This window comes from Lissotriton vulgaris, chromosome 1_1 (genome assembly GCF_964263255.1).
Source record: "Lissotriton vulgaris chromosome 1_1, aLisVul1.2, whole genome shotgun sequence".
In the NCBI taxonomy this organism is placed as follows: domain Eukaryota; kingdom Metazoa; phylum Chordata; class Amphibia; order Caudata; family Salamandridae; genus Lissotriton; species Lissotriton vulgaris.
Window position 1 is genome coordinate 1,706,398,193 of NC_141685.1, and position 17,324 is coordinate 1,706,415,516.

General features: G+C 39.6%; 1 protein-coding gene across 1 annotated transcript in view; it reads left to right on the top strand.

Moving 5' to 3' along the window:
* ITIH2 (inter-alpha-trypsin inhibitor heavy chain 2) overlaps window positions 1-17,324 on the top strand; it is a 271,633-nt gene that overhangs the window by 57,443 nt on the left and 196,866 nt on the right. The window contains exon 3 of the mRNA XM_086918960.1: window positions 10,711-10,746. Within this exon, the coding sequence (XP_086775086.1) occupies window positions 10,711-10,746 (36 nt within the window). The remainder of the gene's footprint in view (window positions 1-10,710; window positions 10,747-17,324) is intronic.

Consider the following 17,324-nt stretch of genomic DNA (forward strand, 5'->3'; position numbering starts at 1 on the left):
AACCAAAAAGTATTACCATTTTACGTTTTGGCTTTCTCGCACTGCGAGAAAGCAGTGAAAGTTATTACCATGTTATGTTTTGGATTTGGGGCGACGCTCCTCTGCCCTAGTGAAGGAGTTGCCCCTGCAAGATAGATCTCGTCCTAGGGAAAAGGCAGACAGCTTCTAACAGAATGCTGGAATGCTTGAGTTGTATGTGTTAATTATGTAAAGCAGATGCTTTAGCCTTAGAACGTCTGTGGCATTTCTTATTCATGCCTCAGTACCTTTCTTTGTGCTTTGTTGGTGTTATCGGATTGATTTTATCAACTTAATCTATTTGGTCATTATGATCAAATTCTAAATGTTGTAATAAACATTGCACATCAAAAACACAGGTAGTTTACAAGAGCTATGCTATATTTGACTACTAAACAGGCACCACAAGTGCAATCACCTTGCAGACATCAGAGTCATGATTTGAATGGTGAAGCAGGTGCAGTAGCAGCAGGCACAAAAGTTGTCAGAACTCCTCTAAAAACATAATATTGCTATATTTGACTACTAAACAGGTAGACACAATTTCAGTTACCTTGCAGTTAAAAGGGACTTGATTTAAATGGTGTAGCAGGTGTAGTGGCACTGGGCTGCAAGCTGTAGGGACCCCACTAACCCCAGAGTTTTGCCAAAATGTAAAACTAAACAGACAGTCTAAAGAGCAGTTACCTTACAGACAACAGGGTCATGATTTCAATGGTGTAGCAGATGCAGAGACACCAGGACCAAAAACTCTAGGCACCCCACTAAACACCTAAAATTGTTATATTTTAGTACTAAACATGCAGCCACATTTGCAGTTACCATGCAGACTACAGGTCCATGATTTGAATCATGCAGCAGGTGCAGTAGCAGTGTGCCCAGAAGTTACCAGAACTCTTCTAAACACATAATATTGCTTTATTTGACTACTAAAGGGACTTGATTTGAATGGTGCAGCAGGGGCAGTGGCAAGGGGGGCAAAAGCTCTAAGGACCCCATTAAACCCAGATTATTGCTAAATCTTACTATGAAACCAGACAGTCACACATGCATTTATCTAGCCGGCAATAGGATCATGATTTGAATGGTGCAGCAGGTGCTTTAGCACCTGGACTAAAAGCTCTAGGCACCACCCTAACACTTAATATTGCTATATTTTGCAATTAAACAGGCAGTCACAAGTGCAGTTATCTTGCAGACAACAGGGTCATAATTGGAATGGTGCAGCCGGTGCAGCGGCACCAGGCCCAACATTTGTTATGACCTCCTTGAAACAACTAATATTGCTCTATTTTACTATTATATAGGCAGGCCAATTGCAGTTATCATGTAGTAAAAAAAGGGGATTGATTTGCAGCAGGTGCAGAAGGATCAGTTCCAAATGTTGTCAGAACTCCTCTAAACACATAATATTGCTATATTTCACTAATAGATTTGAAAGGTGCAGAAGGGGAATGGCACCAGGACCAAAATCTCTTGGGATCCCACTAAACGCAGAATATTGCTCAACTTTACTTCTAAACAGACACCAACAAGTGCAGTTATCTAGCAGACACTAGGGCCATGATTTCAATGGTGTAGAGGGTGAAGTGGCACCAGGGCCAAAGGTTGTCAGAACTCCTCTTAACACCAAATCGTGCTATATTTAGCCACTAAATAAGCAGTCACAAGTACAGTTACCTGGCAGGCACAAGGTTCATAATTTCAATGGTGCAGCAAGTGGAGTGACAACGGGGCCCAAAGCTCTAGGAACCCCTCTAAACACCAAATATTGCAATATGTTACTACTAAACAGGCAGTCACAAGTGCAGTTATGTTACAGGCAATAGAGTCATGATATGAATGGTGCAGCAGGTGTAGTTGCACTTGGGCCAAAAGTTGTCATAAGTTCTCTAAACACCAAATATTGGTGTATGTTACTACTAAACAGGCAGTCACAAATACAGTTAACTTGCAGGCACTAGGGGCATGATTTGAATGGTGCAGCAGGTGCAGTGGCACCAGACCCAAATGTTGTCAGAACTCCTCACTCCTATAAACACATAATATTGCTATTACATCAATTAATAATATTGCCCACTATCATTTTTCAAAATGTTGCTATTACTCACCCATACTGTTCCACTAGCAACAGCATAATATACTGCCTTTTTGTACATAAACAGGTCATAACACTTTAACAGACGTGTTGTAACTTATATTGTACAGCTAATCAGCATACTACAACATACAACAAAAAGCAGCTTATTATTGATCACATAGGCGTAACCTAATGCATTTACCAATGCTTGTTATATATTGAGGCTGTCCCATGTGTCCACATAATGCATCCCCCAATTCATTTAGAGAATTAAATAAGGTGTTTTTTCTGATGGTGGATCTGCCACTGTCTCTGCTTTTGGGGAAACAATGGGATACCCAACAGGTGGGAAAGGATATGGGGAGGTATGTATCTTGTTAAGGACAAATACCTCTGATTCATTAACGTTTTTGTGTTTTTAATGTCCAGGGTTGCTGTGTAAACCATGCAGCACTGGAGGTTAAAGCCCACAAATGTCACTGCAGAGAGAAAACAAATACCAGCATGTGCAGGGATCAGATGGGTTTTTCCAAAGACAGGGCCTTACACTGAGGAGGCTTTCTTAAAAAAAAACATATGTGCCGAGTGGTTCAACATGCCCTCATGGATCATGGCTCATATTTTTTCGCCTGCACCAGCTTTCACCTAGAGGTGGGGGCTGCTTTGGGGAAAAAAGTCCACCCTCTGTGTGGACAACTCTGGATGCAGCAAACAGTCCATTGCTGTGGTGTGCTCCTTTGTCACCACAGCCAAACAAACAGCCATTTGCCACACTTTTAATACTTCCCTGACTTTTCCCTTCTAGATCTATCAGAGTTTCATCATTCCAACTTGATCAAGCACGGGATAAACCTTCCAACCAGGGTTGCCGGTGTACCCTACCCAATGTCATGTTTTTCCAGCTGTTCCCAGTTTTCTTTCAAGCTTTTTGCAACCCTTAAACTTTTTGAGAAGATTGTAGGCCTTCCTATGACTTTGGTGGTCCTCCTGCAGCACAGCTAGGTCCGCAAGTGGACACCAAGGCCATGGTGCACCTGCCCGCTGGATTACAACTTAAATCGAGGTTGGACAGGTGATGCTGCGGTGGTCTCACTTTGGTGGTCTGTTAGGCTCATAGGAGAGCCTAACATGCACACCACTACGGTGACAGCGCCTGCAGCACATTCCTGCACGGTGTGGCATGCACCATGTCCTGCATGCCATGCCAAGCAGGAACAAGGGTGCAATTCCACTGGGACACATGTGCCCCCTTGCATGTACCCCCAGGCCCTGAAGCATCAGGGGCCCCAAAGTTGCCTCTCCACCACCCTTTTCATGGCGAGCTCACCGTTATGAAATGGGTAGTTGACAGGCAACTCACAATATGATCAATGGTTCCACAGCGGCACCACCCTGCATATTATATCTCCTGACTGTTGCACCACCGCTGCAGGATGCAGGATCCTGGATCCCGGCGGACGTGACAGTCCTGCAGTGGTCTGACCACCACACTCCGAATACTACAGGTAGGCCCGCAGTGTGGCGGTGGTGAGACCGCCACCGTAAGTACTGCTGTCCTGTGAACAGCCATACTCGTAATAAGGCCCTGAGTGTGGTCTAGCTGAAAAACAGTAGCTCAACATGTCCTCTATGTATTTCCATAGCTTTGCCCAAACCACTTCTAACAACATTAATTCCAAGCTTCCAAACTCCATCTCTATTTTATCATGGACTGTAACAAGTGTAAGAAAAGATTAGTTGAAACTGGCTAATGGAATGTAATTAATTGATGCAAAAAACATTTTCATATCTAATGAAATCTATTTTCTTTTGCCAGTCTATAAGGAGTATGTACATTTTCTCATTTGTGGTGCTAAATTCAAAAGGAGAGCTATCAGGTGGTTTCTTCAGTTAGACGTCTGCACTCCTGAATCTGAGTACTACTGCCATTGATATAGCTGGTACTTTACCATTTGTATTAATATTTGTGACCTCAAGGGTACGTATTTTCCTTTTCATTGTTTAAGATAAAGCTGATGGCAACAATTAACATTTGGAGCTCTGTCAACTGATCAAATTGCCAATTGTCAATGTTAGGTTCTTCTATATTGACAATGCAGCGCAAAATGTGTAGGCATTACTGAGTGTGATATCTTGTGTGGTTAAGGGGAATGACTGTGCATCCAGTATTTAAAGTTAATCATGAATGCTAATTGTAACAATTTTTTATGTTTGACCTTATCGTGCCTATTTATGATATCACCAACAACCAATTGGCAACTACTCATATATTTGTGCTCTGAAATGATCTTCCATCAATGCTCTTAAGCTTCATGAAAACCAGAAAGTAGATCTGACTTATATATAAGTTATATCATTATGTTATTGTTTGGTTACTCTAAACCATTACAATCAATGATAATGTGAACAATGTTAAAATTCCAGATCAAATGACATCCAACGCGTTTTTCCACTTAATGATACGTCAATACAATCAGTAGCCATATGAACAATGTTAAAATACAGGTCAAATTACTTTCAAAACCTTTTACATTTATCAACATTGGTGGTGCAGATAACTGTTCCAGTGAATATTAAAAACAAGGTGCAGAGTACAATTTATAAAACAGCAGCAGGCATTTGTCAGCAAAAGATAGGCACGAGATCTAATGTAGATCTGACTTCTTTTAATGTAAGAACTCCTTCTATCTGAGTCAACAGTACTGAAGGCAGAGCAGCAGTTACCTACGATGAAGAAAATAAAAGCATGTGATCTAAAATGGCTTTTTTAATGAGGGCTACCAGAAAGCAAAAACAAACATGCCAGAAAAATAAATACTGATTCCCATTTACAAATATCAGTCATTACAATAGACAACCCTATATATGTCATATAAATATAGGCTTTTATATCATATCTTATGGTTGCCTTTATAATGTTGAAGGGCTCTGTGATGAAAAACAAGTTTTCTTGTGTAGCATGCAGATACCCAAGGCAAAAAAGATGCAGAGATAGAGCCAAGAAAAGAAGATCTTGAGTGATTTTTCAAGACACAACTAAATCTAAGGCAAGATGAACTTCATACGAAGGGAGCTCTATATTATTGGACCCAACACAGGAAAGGAATGACCTTCCAAAATCGTTTTCTAAACCACGGGAACACTAACAAATGTGCAGCATTTGATCAAAAAGCAGCACAAAGGATCCAGGGAGTAATCTTGTGGTTTAAGAATCAAAGCAAAAGTTTGTAAAAGGCATAATTATTTACACATATTACTCTAAAACTGGATCCTCTCTAATGCAAGCCAGCATATCTAGAACAGTGTTGGAGAGACAAGGTAAAGGGACAACATTCAGTCACCAAAAGGACATCAGAGTTCTGCACAAGTTGAAGCACTGTCTTCATGACCATATGGTAGTGGAAATATTAAAGGATTCCCCAATCAAGGCAAAAGTCCAACATGGCAGCAACAGCATGCTCATCACCAGCAAGCAAAGATACAATATTTGTTAAAACTTGGAAGTGGAAAAATCTGTAAATTGAGCCACCTTTAAACCGTACCTATTAGTGATACACCATTATAATAGTGGCTGCCTACGTACTGCAATCAGTTAAACTCATGAGATTTTAATGACAAAATCCCATGCCAATTCGACCCAGATCCAAAATACACAGGCATGTTACAAGTGTACTAAGGTCCTATTGGGGGAAATCTGTTGCTCAATATCTATTTGAGGACAAGTTGTGGTTGATTGAAAGCTGCCATAATTTTGATGTGGTTCAAAACATATTCCTGAAAGCCAAGGTCAGATTATCCAACAGGAATTGTGACTTGCTTATTTTACTGAGATTTTTGTGACACATCCTTTGATGCTCCGGTTCAACATTTGAAAAAAAACAAGCACGCTGGCATAGGAGAATGTTCTTCGAATGCTTCTTTTCTCTGTAGTTCTCCTATGTGCAATTTTAGATATTTATGGTAAGCTTTGAAGCAATCTTTTTTCATCGCTGCCCCCATTTAAACGGACAGTAAAACAGTGTATGCCATTACTTACACTGAACAGGGGAGGTGAACTACTACAAAGAAAGTCTTGGAAAACAGATAGTGGCAGGGTATATTCCTTCTAAATCCATTGGCGACCCTGCCACTGATATCTCTTTTGACAGTGATAAAGGAGGGCGTTTTTCAGGTTTAGATTTGATGAACTACTTTTGGTAGAGTACATTGGCAGGTGGGTGGACAAGCTTTTGCACAAAGGAAAATGTCCATGTGATGATGTAAGCATTAAAAAATTGATTGATGTATTATGTTTTGACATTTCCTATTATGCAAAGCATTGTATGAAGCAATATGCTTCTCCTGGCTTATCATAATCTTCAGAATCTCTTAGTTTTTCTGATAGTTAAGTTCTAAGCATTCAAAAAGAGGTCTGCACATACTTAAATTGGTGAAATAAAATAGAAGCTTTTAGAATGTCCCCATTCCACAAACATTTTTATTTATTTCATATGCTTTCATTGCTATTGTAAACATTGTTTTAAATTTTAAAAAAATACAGAAATATTTTCGGGTGGAATAAGAAATATTTGAGAATACATAGATTATAACACATTTAAAGCTAATAGATATAATGGTGGTTACGAATTACCTGATTTCCACAAGTATCATAATTACATTTTATTTTAATAAGATGTGGCTCATTATGGTTTCTGTTTTGCTTTTCTAATAATTCCCAGTGCTAAAATTAGCAAAATGTCTCCTTACTATTATTAAACCTACAAAATTAGCACTTTAAAAGTGGGTTTATTCGTTTCATCTTGCTTTCAAATATTCTCAAACAATTACTAAGGCAAAATGCTTTCCTGGAACTTGGTACTAATTTTATATTATGGAAAACCTGAATAGATTCTAATATCTTTTATCTAGAAGACACACATCAAGGTGATATATTCGTTTCTTTTTCAGGACTCAAAAAAACATCTGAATACATTGCCTATGACGTTTTATGCAGCATTAGTCTTCAATCTTTTCATCATACTCTCCTATTTGCAAAGGCGCTCTGATTCAGAAATGCATTTAAAACCTTTTAATAAGTCAGGTTATATTCGCTTTAAAATATAAGAAATGGCTTCAATAACACCACCAAAAACTAAAATGGTATGTGCGATTTTGGAAAGCACAAATACTGTCCTTTAATGTCTCTGGTTTGCTTCTGGTATTGGAACAGCAAAACACTTTTTGTTTTATTTAACTGTCTTTATACATACATTTCTAGAGGTAAATTGGAGGAACGACCTCAATACTGGTACTGGAAAACTGTAATTGATTCTTTAAAACATCTTTTACATGAATCTCACGTACTTGTGAGTTTTTGTAAATCAAAATGTCTTTCCTGCTCATTAGCTGTAGCATAAATTAATTTATTTGATTTTTCGTGTGTCATTTGCTAATCAAGTCATAACTTCTGATTGAAAGGTTGCTACATTTGTTTCTGTTCAAATCGGTGAACTTGAATTACTTTCACTAACAAAGATACTACTGTTTCATGTGATCATTGGTATAGGCCTTCCCCTAACAGCTTATAAAAAATAGCCCAATTATATTGTGTTTCTTTCAATTTTTTTTGTTAGTACAAATTGCAACCAGTGTGTATCTATTTTCTAGTTTTTATGACAATGCATCAGGTGGTAAAAGTGAGGTTGTGCCTACATTTGCTCCAAAAATGAAAAAAAGATTTATCTTTGAAAGTAGATCCCAGGATACAAAAATAATTCTTAGAAACAAGGGCAACGCCAAGAACCACAGCTAGAAGAATGGCAGAGAGTGATAGATTGTGGGCCTAACAGGAATCAAAACTGTACAGTTAAGACACGTATCTCAGGATTGAACACGTATTTCATTAACCTCTGGCCTATATGATTTTTTATGGTTGCTTTTTTGTTTTGCTTACCTACATACGGAATGTGGAGGTCTTCGAGACACTTACGGATTAAATGGAGGCGAATATACTTTTAATGTTCAGATGGCCTACATTTTGAAATATAGGCAAAAAAGTATTAATGTCTATAGGAAAGGATGGTGCACCAGAATTAGCAGTCCAGGTAGGCTGTCGTATTTTGAAAAAATGCTTTATTATTTTCAATCTTTAAAAAGGCCTCAGCCAACACGTTTCGTTCTCATACGAACTTCGTCAGGGCTAGAGAAAAACCTGGTGACATGTAAGGCAACCAAGTATAGTTTGTAGTTCAAAATCTCCACCTCTTCAATAGATCAAATTCTTGGAATAAATAGATGGGACGTATTGTAAGGAGTTTCTAGCGCCAATAAGCATCATCTGGCAGGAGTCTTTCAAGGTCCAAGCGTGAGAAAACCACAACCTAAATGTATTTCTAGTTGAAATCGATGGCCACCTCTCAACAAATTAGATACGGCCCATAGAGTAGTGAAAACCAAGTATGCGTAGAGAATGGGGGTAGAAGCTGACACGAGTCCGTGTCTCCAAACCCACGGGTTTGGAGACACGGACTCGGGATCCTACGGAAAATACGAACTCCTTTTAATATGTCCCATCTATTTATTCCAAGAATTTGATCTATTGACGAGGTGGAAATTTTGAACTACAAACTATACTTGGTTGCCTTACGTGTCACCAGGTTTTTCTCTAGCCCTGACGAAGTTCGTATGAGAACGAAACATGTTGGCTGAGGCCTTTTTAAAGATTGAAAATAATAAAGGATTTTTTCAAAATACGACAGCCTACCTGGACTGCTAATTCTGGTGCACCATCCTTTCCATTAGACTTTGGTATCTGTCCTGACAGTGGAGCTTTTTGTGGCCAGCTCCGGATGTTCTTGTGCTCAGTGTCATATTGACTATCCAACATTGAAATTTAAGTGCAAAACCTTGGTCAGCCACAGTTGTATTGTTAACAAAAAAGTATTAATGCTTTGCAATGGTGCTAGAGCATCACGAGGCAGCATGAAGCAGCAGCACTCATTTACTTTCCAGCACAAACTGTGTCTGGTGCTGGACAGGTGGCCTTTCAACATCCCCATGTACATTTTCATCTCTTTGCATCAAGGGGAGCTTTTCTGAAAGCAGATTATCTCAACATCCATAGGTTTTGGCACAAAGCCTGATCAACTATGGTAGCCTGACCAGACTTTACATTAACAAGCATTGGAAATGCAATAGGTCTCGGATTTTTTGAGTTAGAGCTAATGGAATTGTAAATGGCAATGTATTTTAACTGTGGGTTTTTGAGTGTATGCATGTGGTGTGTAGTGGAAATATGTGTGTTGGATTGGAATATTAGGAATGGTGGTATGCTGTGCTTTAGATGAATATGTTTAAAAGTAAAGGGCACCATATTGCAATTGCTACAATAGTTAATTGTGGATATCCTGCTATTATCTGGAACTAATATTCCCAATATGACCAGGCCACAAACACCAGAAAAATACTAGTTACTAGTGCATAAATGTTTACTTATTTAATACAAAATGATTCAAATGCATTTATTTTTCTTGTGAAAGAAATTTCAATAATTACAAAGAAAACAGAACTTATACTCAATGAGAGTTTCATAACTCTAATCTTTATCCCTCTAGCGATATACATTAAAACTTCTCATCCATACCCACTCACACCCAAATCACTCAGACCATACACATAACACACAAAATATAGTATATCTTCCTTAAAATCCACAGCACACATTTAAGTTAACGGTTACAAATACAGAGGAACAAAAAAAGCTTTGGATATAGAGGAACAATTTCATATTTCATATGTTATACAGTAGATGCTGGACACCTTATTTTTTTTTAAATATTGATATAGAGCTGGTTGGTATAATTCAGATGTCTTCATTAATCCCTACAAATATTATGTGTGTCAAAGTAGGCTTCTTAATCAGAAATTGGAATCCTGGAACTGCTGTTGAACCCGGTCCGAAGCGCGTTTTGGTGGCCACCACCATATGGGTTACACCTTCATAGGGCGCTCATAAGAGATGTTCCAAGATGCAAAGGTGAATGGAGTACGGGGAAAATACAGCAGATGCAACAATCTTATGCATCTATCCACCAAGTGTGGTAGGAATACACCGATGATTAGCTAGATGGACACTCGCCCATTGGCTCAAATATATAGAGGCATCGAGGCTCTCACGACAAAGTCATCTGTTCCTGGGCCAGTCGACATATGTTCTCCAGTGGCCGTGCGGCACTTACCTTTTGACGTGTAGATAAAAACAATGCTGTGCTAATGCAGGATGTCAAGGGGAGTAACATCAAAGGCGTAATGATGTAGAATTCCAAATTTGGCAAATGCGGCGTCCAGAGTCTCGAGTGAAGAGCTTCTTATTACACTTATTACAAGCAAACAGTAGTGTGTTTTTCTTACAGTTCTGACGTTAGAGCATGCCTATAAAAAGAACATTAAAGACGCCATGTTATGTGAAGATTAAGCTCTCTCTAGAATTGCTATTTATTTAAACATTACTTCTATTTAATCATCGTTGTATTAATTAGATTGTGATAAAAAAAGTCACAGCGCTATATTACATTTTTTCACACACACGAATAGTGCAGCAGTTGTAACAAACATGGTTTGTTTTTCTTTCACAGAGAAGTACAACCAGCAGTGAAGAGGATGGGGAAGAGGTATGTTTTCTGTCACGTAAATGTTCCAAAAATCAATGCATGTTTAAACCGTTGCTCAGAAATCGATGTCTCTGTTTGTGCTGCGAATGGCCGTTCTTGCATGGGGGTTACTGACCTGCATGTATTTCATCAAATGAGGCCGCTTGCACAATTTTAACTTTGTAAGTACACTGGAGCCACAGAGACGTGTTTTATAAAATGAAAACATCACAGTAAACATGTTTTTCAGTAGGTGGGAATTGTGAAAGCATTTACAGTACATTTTAGTCTAAAATAAAACATGCACTTCAGTAGCCAACATATTCTTGGCCTAAGTTCGTGATCAGGTTTATGCTGATTTTTGCCTGCATTGTCCAAAGTACAATTTCTGGAGAAAAGGGGATAGCAAACTAAAACCTGATCAAATCCAATTGCACGTTTTAAATTGGAAGATCATTATTGAAGATTCACCTTAAAGATTCACCCTAAAGTCAAACCCAGACAAAACACAACCTAAGGTACTCAAAACTCCGCTACTCCAGGAGCATCTCTGGATCACCTTGGTCTGACACCGGGAATGAGGTGATGTATCCTTCCAGTAAATATCTAATGATTTTGTAATGGATCAATATTACCACCCCTCATCTCCCCATCGAACATTACGGTACACTCTGACACAATATTCACTTGAGTGTTGTTGAATTTGGGAAAACCAAAATATTATTGTAGGGAGTAAGCTTCTTCACCTTAAAAGTGGGATTTCCCCTCCTTTAGTCGGAAAGGTCATATTATAAAAAGTTACAGTTTTTATTGGGTTTTACTGCTCGTACTAGTGTGTCTCATTCCTGCTTGGGTGTTAGAAGTACGCTGTGTATTGTTTTGAGTTTTAACTCTTAACACCTTTCAAACCTCTCCCTTTTGTTGTGTAGTTTCCAATTCGAAGGAACCTTTGCGTTTGGGGGCAAGGTATTTTAGGATGGTGGCAGACTGATTCCATGCATCCCTGCAGGATATGTTGTCCCTTGGATCAGCCAGTTTGTAGTGCCACCGTTAGCCCCCAAAACCTAGACCGGAAGTGAACAGTTCTGGCAACCACTGAACATGACAACTCTGTCCCCTCAGGAACCGTGGTGTCAGACCTCAAACTTTTCACTCAGTCACTCATGCCTTCTTTCACTCAGAGAAATATACAAGAATACACAGAGTAGTGTTTTAAATATTTATTGAAACGTAATGATTCTTGCATAGAAAACGAGGGTAGTGATGATTATTAGACAGAAGCAGACAAAAGTCATACAGAATTTCAAAACCGTGAACATAATTAATAGGTCCACCATTTTGTTGAGACAACTTATATATGCATACATGTACAATAATATAGCTATGTAGTGCACACCTACAAACCTCTTACCCTAACGTGTCTTAGGTGCAGAAGTATGTTTTGACAAGAAACCCCTTCTGGACGATCTAACCCCATTACCTGATGAGTAAGTGTGTAAGAGCTCGTCTTGGTCGTGAACTGGACACCCCTCAGAGAGGTGTCGGTCACCTACTAGGTGAAAGCTTTGGCACGTGGCTACCCCACGAAGTCACAAAGTCTGCAGAAGTGTCTCCTCTGATTATGTTAGGAAACAAAAGGTTATATATATAAAATGGTATCCTTTCCGAGATTGTGATCAGGATGCCATTGTTTTAATTTCACATATAGCTGCATCGCCACATGGACGTGATAATAAGCACGTTTGTGTCATGCACGTGAGGGCCATGTCCCTAATGTTAAGGCAGTGTGCTAGTGTGCTCACAAAGTATTCTTAATAAGCAAGGCCAGTGTTTCCAAGAAACTATTCAAAGAGTCACAAATGCAAATGTGTAACAAAGGTTGATGTGACAAAGAGAAAGCAACTTCAGGTAAGGACTGTGTTCATGTACAAATTTCACTAATTCCTATAGGGCCTAACTTGGACACATGACACTTTTACTGTCCTTTTCTAATGTTTATTTGTGGCCATGGTTGTCTTGTCCTTCCTTCCTTTAATGCATGCTTCCTTTAGAAGGATGATTAAGCGAAATAGAAACGCAGGTAATAATGGCAAAAAATGAGGAACGTCTTCAAATAGGTGAAGGACTGGGTTTTTCTAAGACCCAGCGGTGCCAGGGATAACACCTGAAACCTTCGTGGGTTACCTGTTCCGGCGTACAAATGACAGAGACACAGGACACTTCCTTCGGCGTCAAAGATTCGAGGTTTATTTATTGCAGGGAACACAGAAGTCACAAGAAGTACATAGTATGTAAGTTCAAGGAGACTGCTTCAAATTGTATCTGTGGATCGCTCCTTTTATACAGTTTTTCGTCATACGATAACATGGCAAACAAAAGATTACAACCCGGTTCCCACAGTAAATTTCATAGGGGGTCGCTTTCATGTATTCAGGGTCCCGGAACATAATTACAGTAGCATCGCCAGCTCCCAACTGTAAAAGTACATCTTCCCACCATTAGTGCATTCCATTCGGCTGTAAACGAATCAAGGAAGAGTCAGAAACAGGTGCAGAGGAAGACGAGGATAGCGAACAGATCGAAAAGAGTGTAAAGGGGGTGGTATTAGGAAACACGATTTCAGGGATCAAAGGAGACGTGCCTAATGAATGCACAACTGAGACAATAGACCGGCACGGCAAGATGAGCCTCGAGCGGGGCCATCTGCCTTGCAGTGTCTTCCCCCTCGTCATAAAGACATCCTCAAAGGAACACGTGTCTTCCGCAAGAGTTTGGGAATCCCAGGGTCACGAAGCGAACAGTGTCCGTTCGATGGCTACTTGAGGGCAAGAAACAAAATGGATGCCATATCTAAAATGGAACCCGTGGTTTCAGATGAAGAAACCCACGAAACAGACGAACGGTTTAGGTTAGCACAGCGAAAACGCGTGCACCCACTAAACACGTCATTTGCGGTTCATAGATACCAGACTCGACCATATTCGAGCGAGTCGAAAACACCACTTACAATTGTCACGGAACCTCATAGGGTCACACCATTCCCTTTTAGCCGCCTATTCAAATTTCATAACCCATAGCGCGCAGCCTCCCTCTTCCAACATAGGAGGAGGTTCTAAAACACTATAAATCCCCAAATGTGACAATCAACCCATCAATGGGCCATCAACCCATCAGTGATGCAACCCAACTGCACCCCAATGTCCCAGGAGTAGTGTGTTCATAATGAGGCAATCAGTTCCTCCGTTGCTGCACCCAAACTCTTTTAGAGTGCTGACAAAATGAAGCAATCAACCCATGCTACATCCCATTTACCCCTGGGCTCTCTGGTCGTAATGAGGCAATCAGTCATTCAATTATGCATCTCTATTACCCTGAAGGCTGAGCTCATAATGAGATATTCACCTCATGCTGCCCCCCATCAATACTGGATCACTTTGTTCTTAATGGAGCTATCAACCTTCATTGCTAAACTTCAACTGTCCAGGAGCAGTGTGTTCATAAACAAAGAATCAGCCTTCAATGCTGCATCACATCATAGTGCTCGCAAATACAAAACCATTTACCAAATTCAACCCACTTCAACTACCACAGACACATTGTATTCAGTCAGTAGTGCTCTAGATGTGTGGCGCCATAGTGTGAGCATAAACCTTCTCTGTCGGAACAAGCAGGCTCTTCATCAACTGGTTTGCTGTGAATTCCATGTAGCACTTCTGCTTCAAGACTTTTGGCCTGTATTGTGATCTTTACTATGTCCGCCAGGGTGGCGATTCCCTTTAGGTTCATTACCCTGACAGACAAAAGACTGCCATATTCAGAGGTCATTGCTGGTCCAGTTGTAATCTCGTTACATTCAAAGGAAGGGCTGTCACAATGGTTCCTCTGAAGATACCAAGCGTTATGTGGACGGTCCCCGTTGATTTTGACGGCCGTCCACCAACATTTTTTGTTTTACAAAAACAAACCCTGGAAGTGGAAGTTTTGTGTATGAAAAACAAATAACTAATGATGCCACACCCAGGGAGTTTTGTGTGGAGCCTTTATTTTAATTTTTCTGTTCACCACTGTCTGGTGTTCCCTGGTGGTGGGAAACAGAAGGAAGCATTTGCAATGCAATCGGTCTCGCATTGGGACCTTATATGTATTTAGCTACACAGCACATTAGCTTGGGTGATGAAACGGTTGTATAATTAAACAACTACCTCTGAAAGCACGGGTGCCTAAACCACGAAGTCTAAACAACGACCAAATCCTAACCACTAAGTTATTGAACCACGACTTAACTGAACCACGAAAATAATTCTTTTGACGTGCAAACCGAATCTACCCATATTTTGAAATTGGAGTTAATGAAAACCTGCTATCTTTGAAAATGCCATTCTTACAGTGTTTTTTCTTTTTTAACAATACTAATATTTACACGTAGACGCTTACCTCAGATTTTAATGTCATTTTCTACACTGGTACTAACTGTTAATCTCCAACCTTGTATTTAAGTAAAATATTGCTGGTATTGACGTTTTATTCCGGAAAATCTCTTTTTACTTTGCGAACTGGGCCACGCTGTTTTAGGATGATGTCATCAAACAGGAAAATACTCGTAGTGGAGCCATTCTTAGAGCTACAGAAATAATGGCAAAAAATAGAGAAGAATGGTGGAAAATAAATGAATGAAACCTCGCGAAATGGTAGATCGTAGTGATGAAAAAAAAACTGCTAGAATCGGATAAAGAAAGCGGAAGTGCCGGGTGGTCTGTTCTTCATTTCATTTATATATATTCCAGTAGCTGCTTGATACTTTTTTTTTTTTAGCACTGAGTAATCGAATCTGAATAAAAAAGTGCAAAATGCCAGAGATCACACAGAATGACACCTTGAAGCTGGGATGTGAAAGTGGTCACAACTAAAATGCTAACTTAATTGGCGGCATATCAAGCGTAAAATTAAAACCAAATCCATTATTCAAATTGATTTAAAAAAAAAAACATGTCAGCATAAAAACCATCTGAAAACAATCCTACAGCGCCATCTATTGGCCTCACAAGATAAATGAAAACAAATTACATTTTTGATCGTGTTTATAGTCGTTGTTAAGGCTACTCGTTGTTTAATGTAGTAGTTGTTGAGGTGGTCATGGTTCAGTTGCAGGTCGTTGTTTAAGCGTCGTTGTTAAGGCAACTCATTGTTAAAAATTCATTGTTCAGGCTGTTTCCCTGCTGAAACATCTACTGTTCTTGAACATGGAGGGAAAGTAAGCACCAAACTGCGTGACATGCCAGGTATGGGAACATATGGGGAGAAATGTTGCCTTTCAGCAGGAAATGTTATAGTCCAAAGCTCTGTTTTTAATATAAAATCAGGGCCTTTGGTGGTCATATCACTGAAAATACAAGATTTGAAAAAAAGATTATTGTCTACGGGTGCTCGTGGAAAACAATTTCTATGGACTGGAATCTAGAGAATGCGAAAGTGATTCCGGTATTTTACTGACCTCTGCTGGTCGTTTTCTATCAAAAAAGTTAAATAGAGGCAGTTGTCAGAATTTTTTTTTAAAGAAAGTCCCTCAGCAAAAAGCAATTCTGGCATTTTACTGACCTCTACTGGTCGCTTTCTATCAAGACAGTTAAATAGAGGCAGTTGAAAAGAAAAAAAGTGGAAGCAGACAATTCCTGGGGCTGATCTCCAGAGCCCACAAAGTAAACACACATATAAGTATACACTGAAGTATATAGAAGAGCTCTCGAATGCTCAACCTAAAAAGGATATCCGGCTGTCAGCCCTAAATAGGGCAGGAAGATTAATGCCCTTTCTCCCATGTCCAGCACTCCATCAGGCAATTCAGTTTTTCATTGACAGAGCCCATGAAGGCATTGCTGACTGAATCTGACGGTCTGCCTGACTGTGAATAGGCCACGCAGACTGAGGGTTTGGTGGGCAAGGTACTCTGTCATGTTTGTGATAGAGTAGCCTCTCTGCCAAACTCCAATTCAGGTCCTTAGTGGCTAATGTTTAACCAGTTGCCAAGTTCTCAACTTTCTTCAAAACGTTTGAACGTTATTGTATGTTTATTTTTAACACTTTTATTAAGTTTTTAACAACTTAAAGGGTACTTTTAAATTGTGAGGTATTCTAACCTTCTACAAAGAAGCTAGACTCAGGAAGTGTTTACACTGACTACAATAGTAAGCAGACAGATCAGTTCCACAAAGATATGACTTAAAATCAACTAAACTACTTTCCATGATGTGCATCCACATCCAAGATTTCTCCTCATAACAGGACTGAAAAATTGCAAAGTATAATTCCAATGCAGTTAAATTGTATTTCTCAGACAAATATACTTCCAGGCCACTTTGTTTTAAAAAGTTAATTAGGGAGAAATCATCATCCCTGCTCCAAGTGGGTCGCAATGCAACGGGACTCCCAGATTATCTCAATTTCTGACAATCTTCCTCCACCCATGGAGCTTGTGTATACACTCCTTAGAGCACATAAAGGTGTGGAAAGAGATGAACGCTACATCTGAAGTCTGAGCAGATGCTATCTTGGAAACGTGGAGCTCATGCAGGACTAATTAGCAGCATATGGACCTTTTGTTA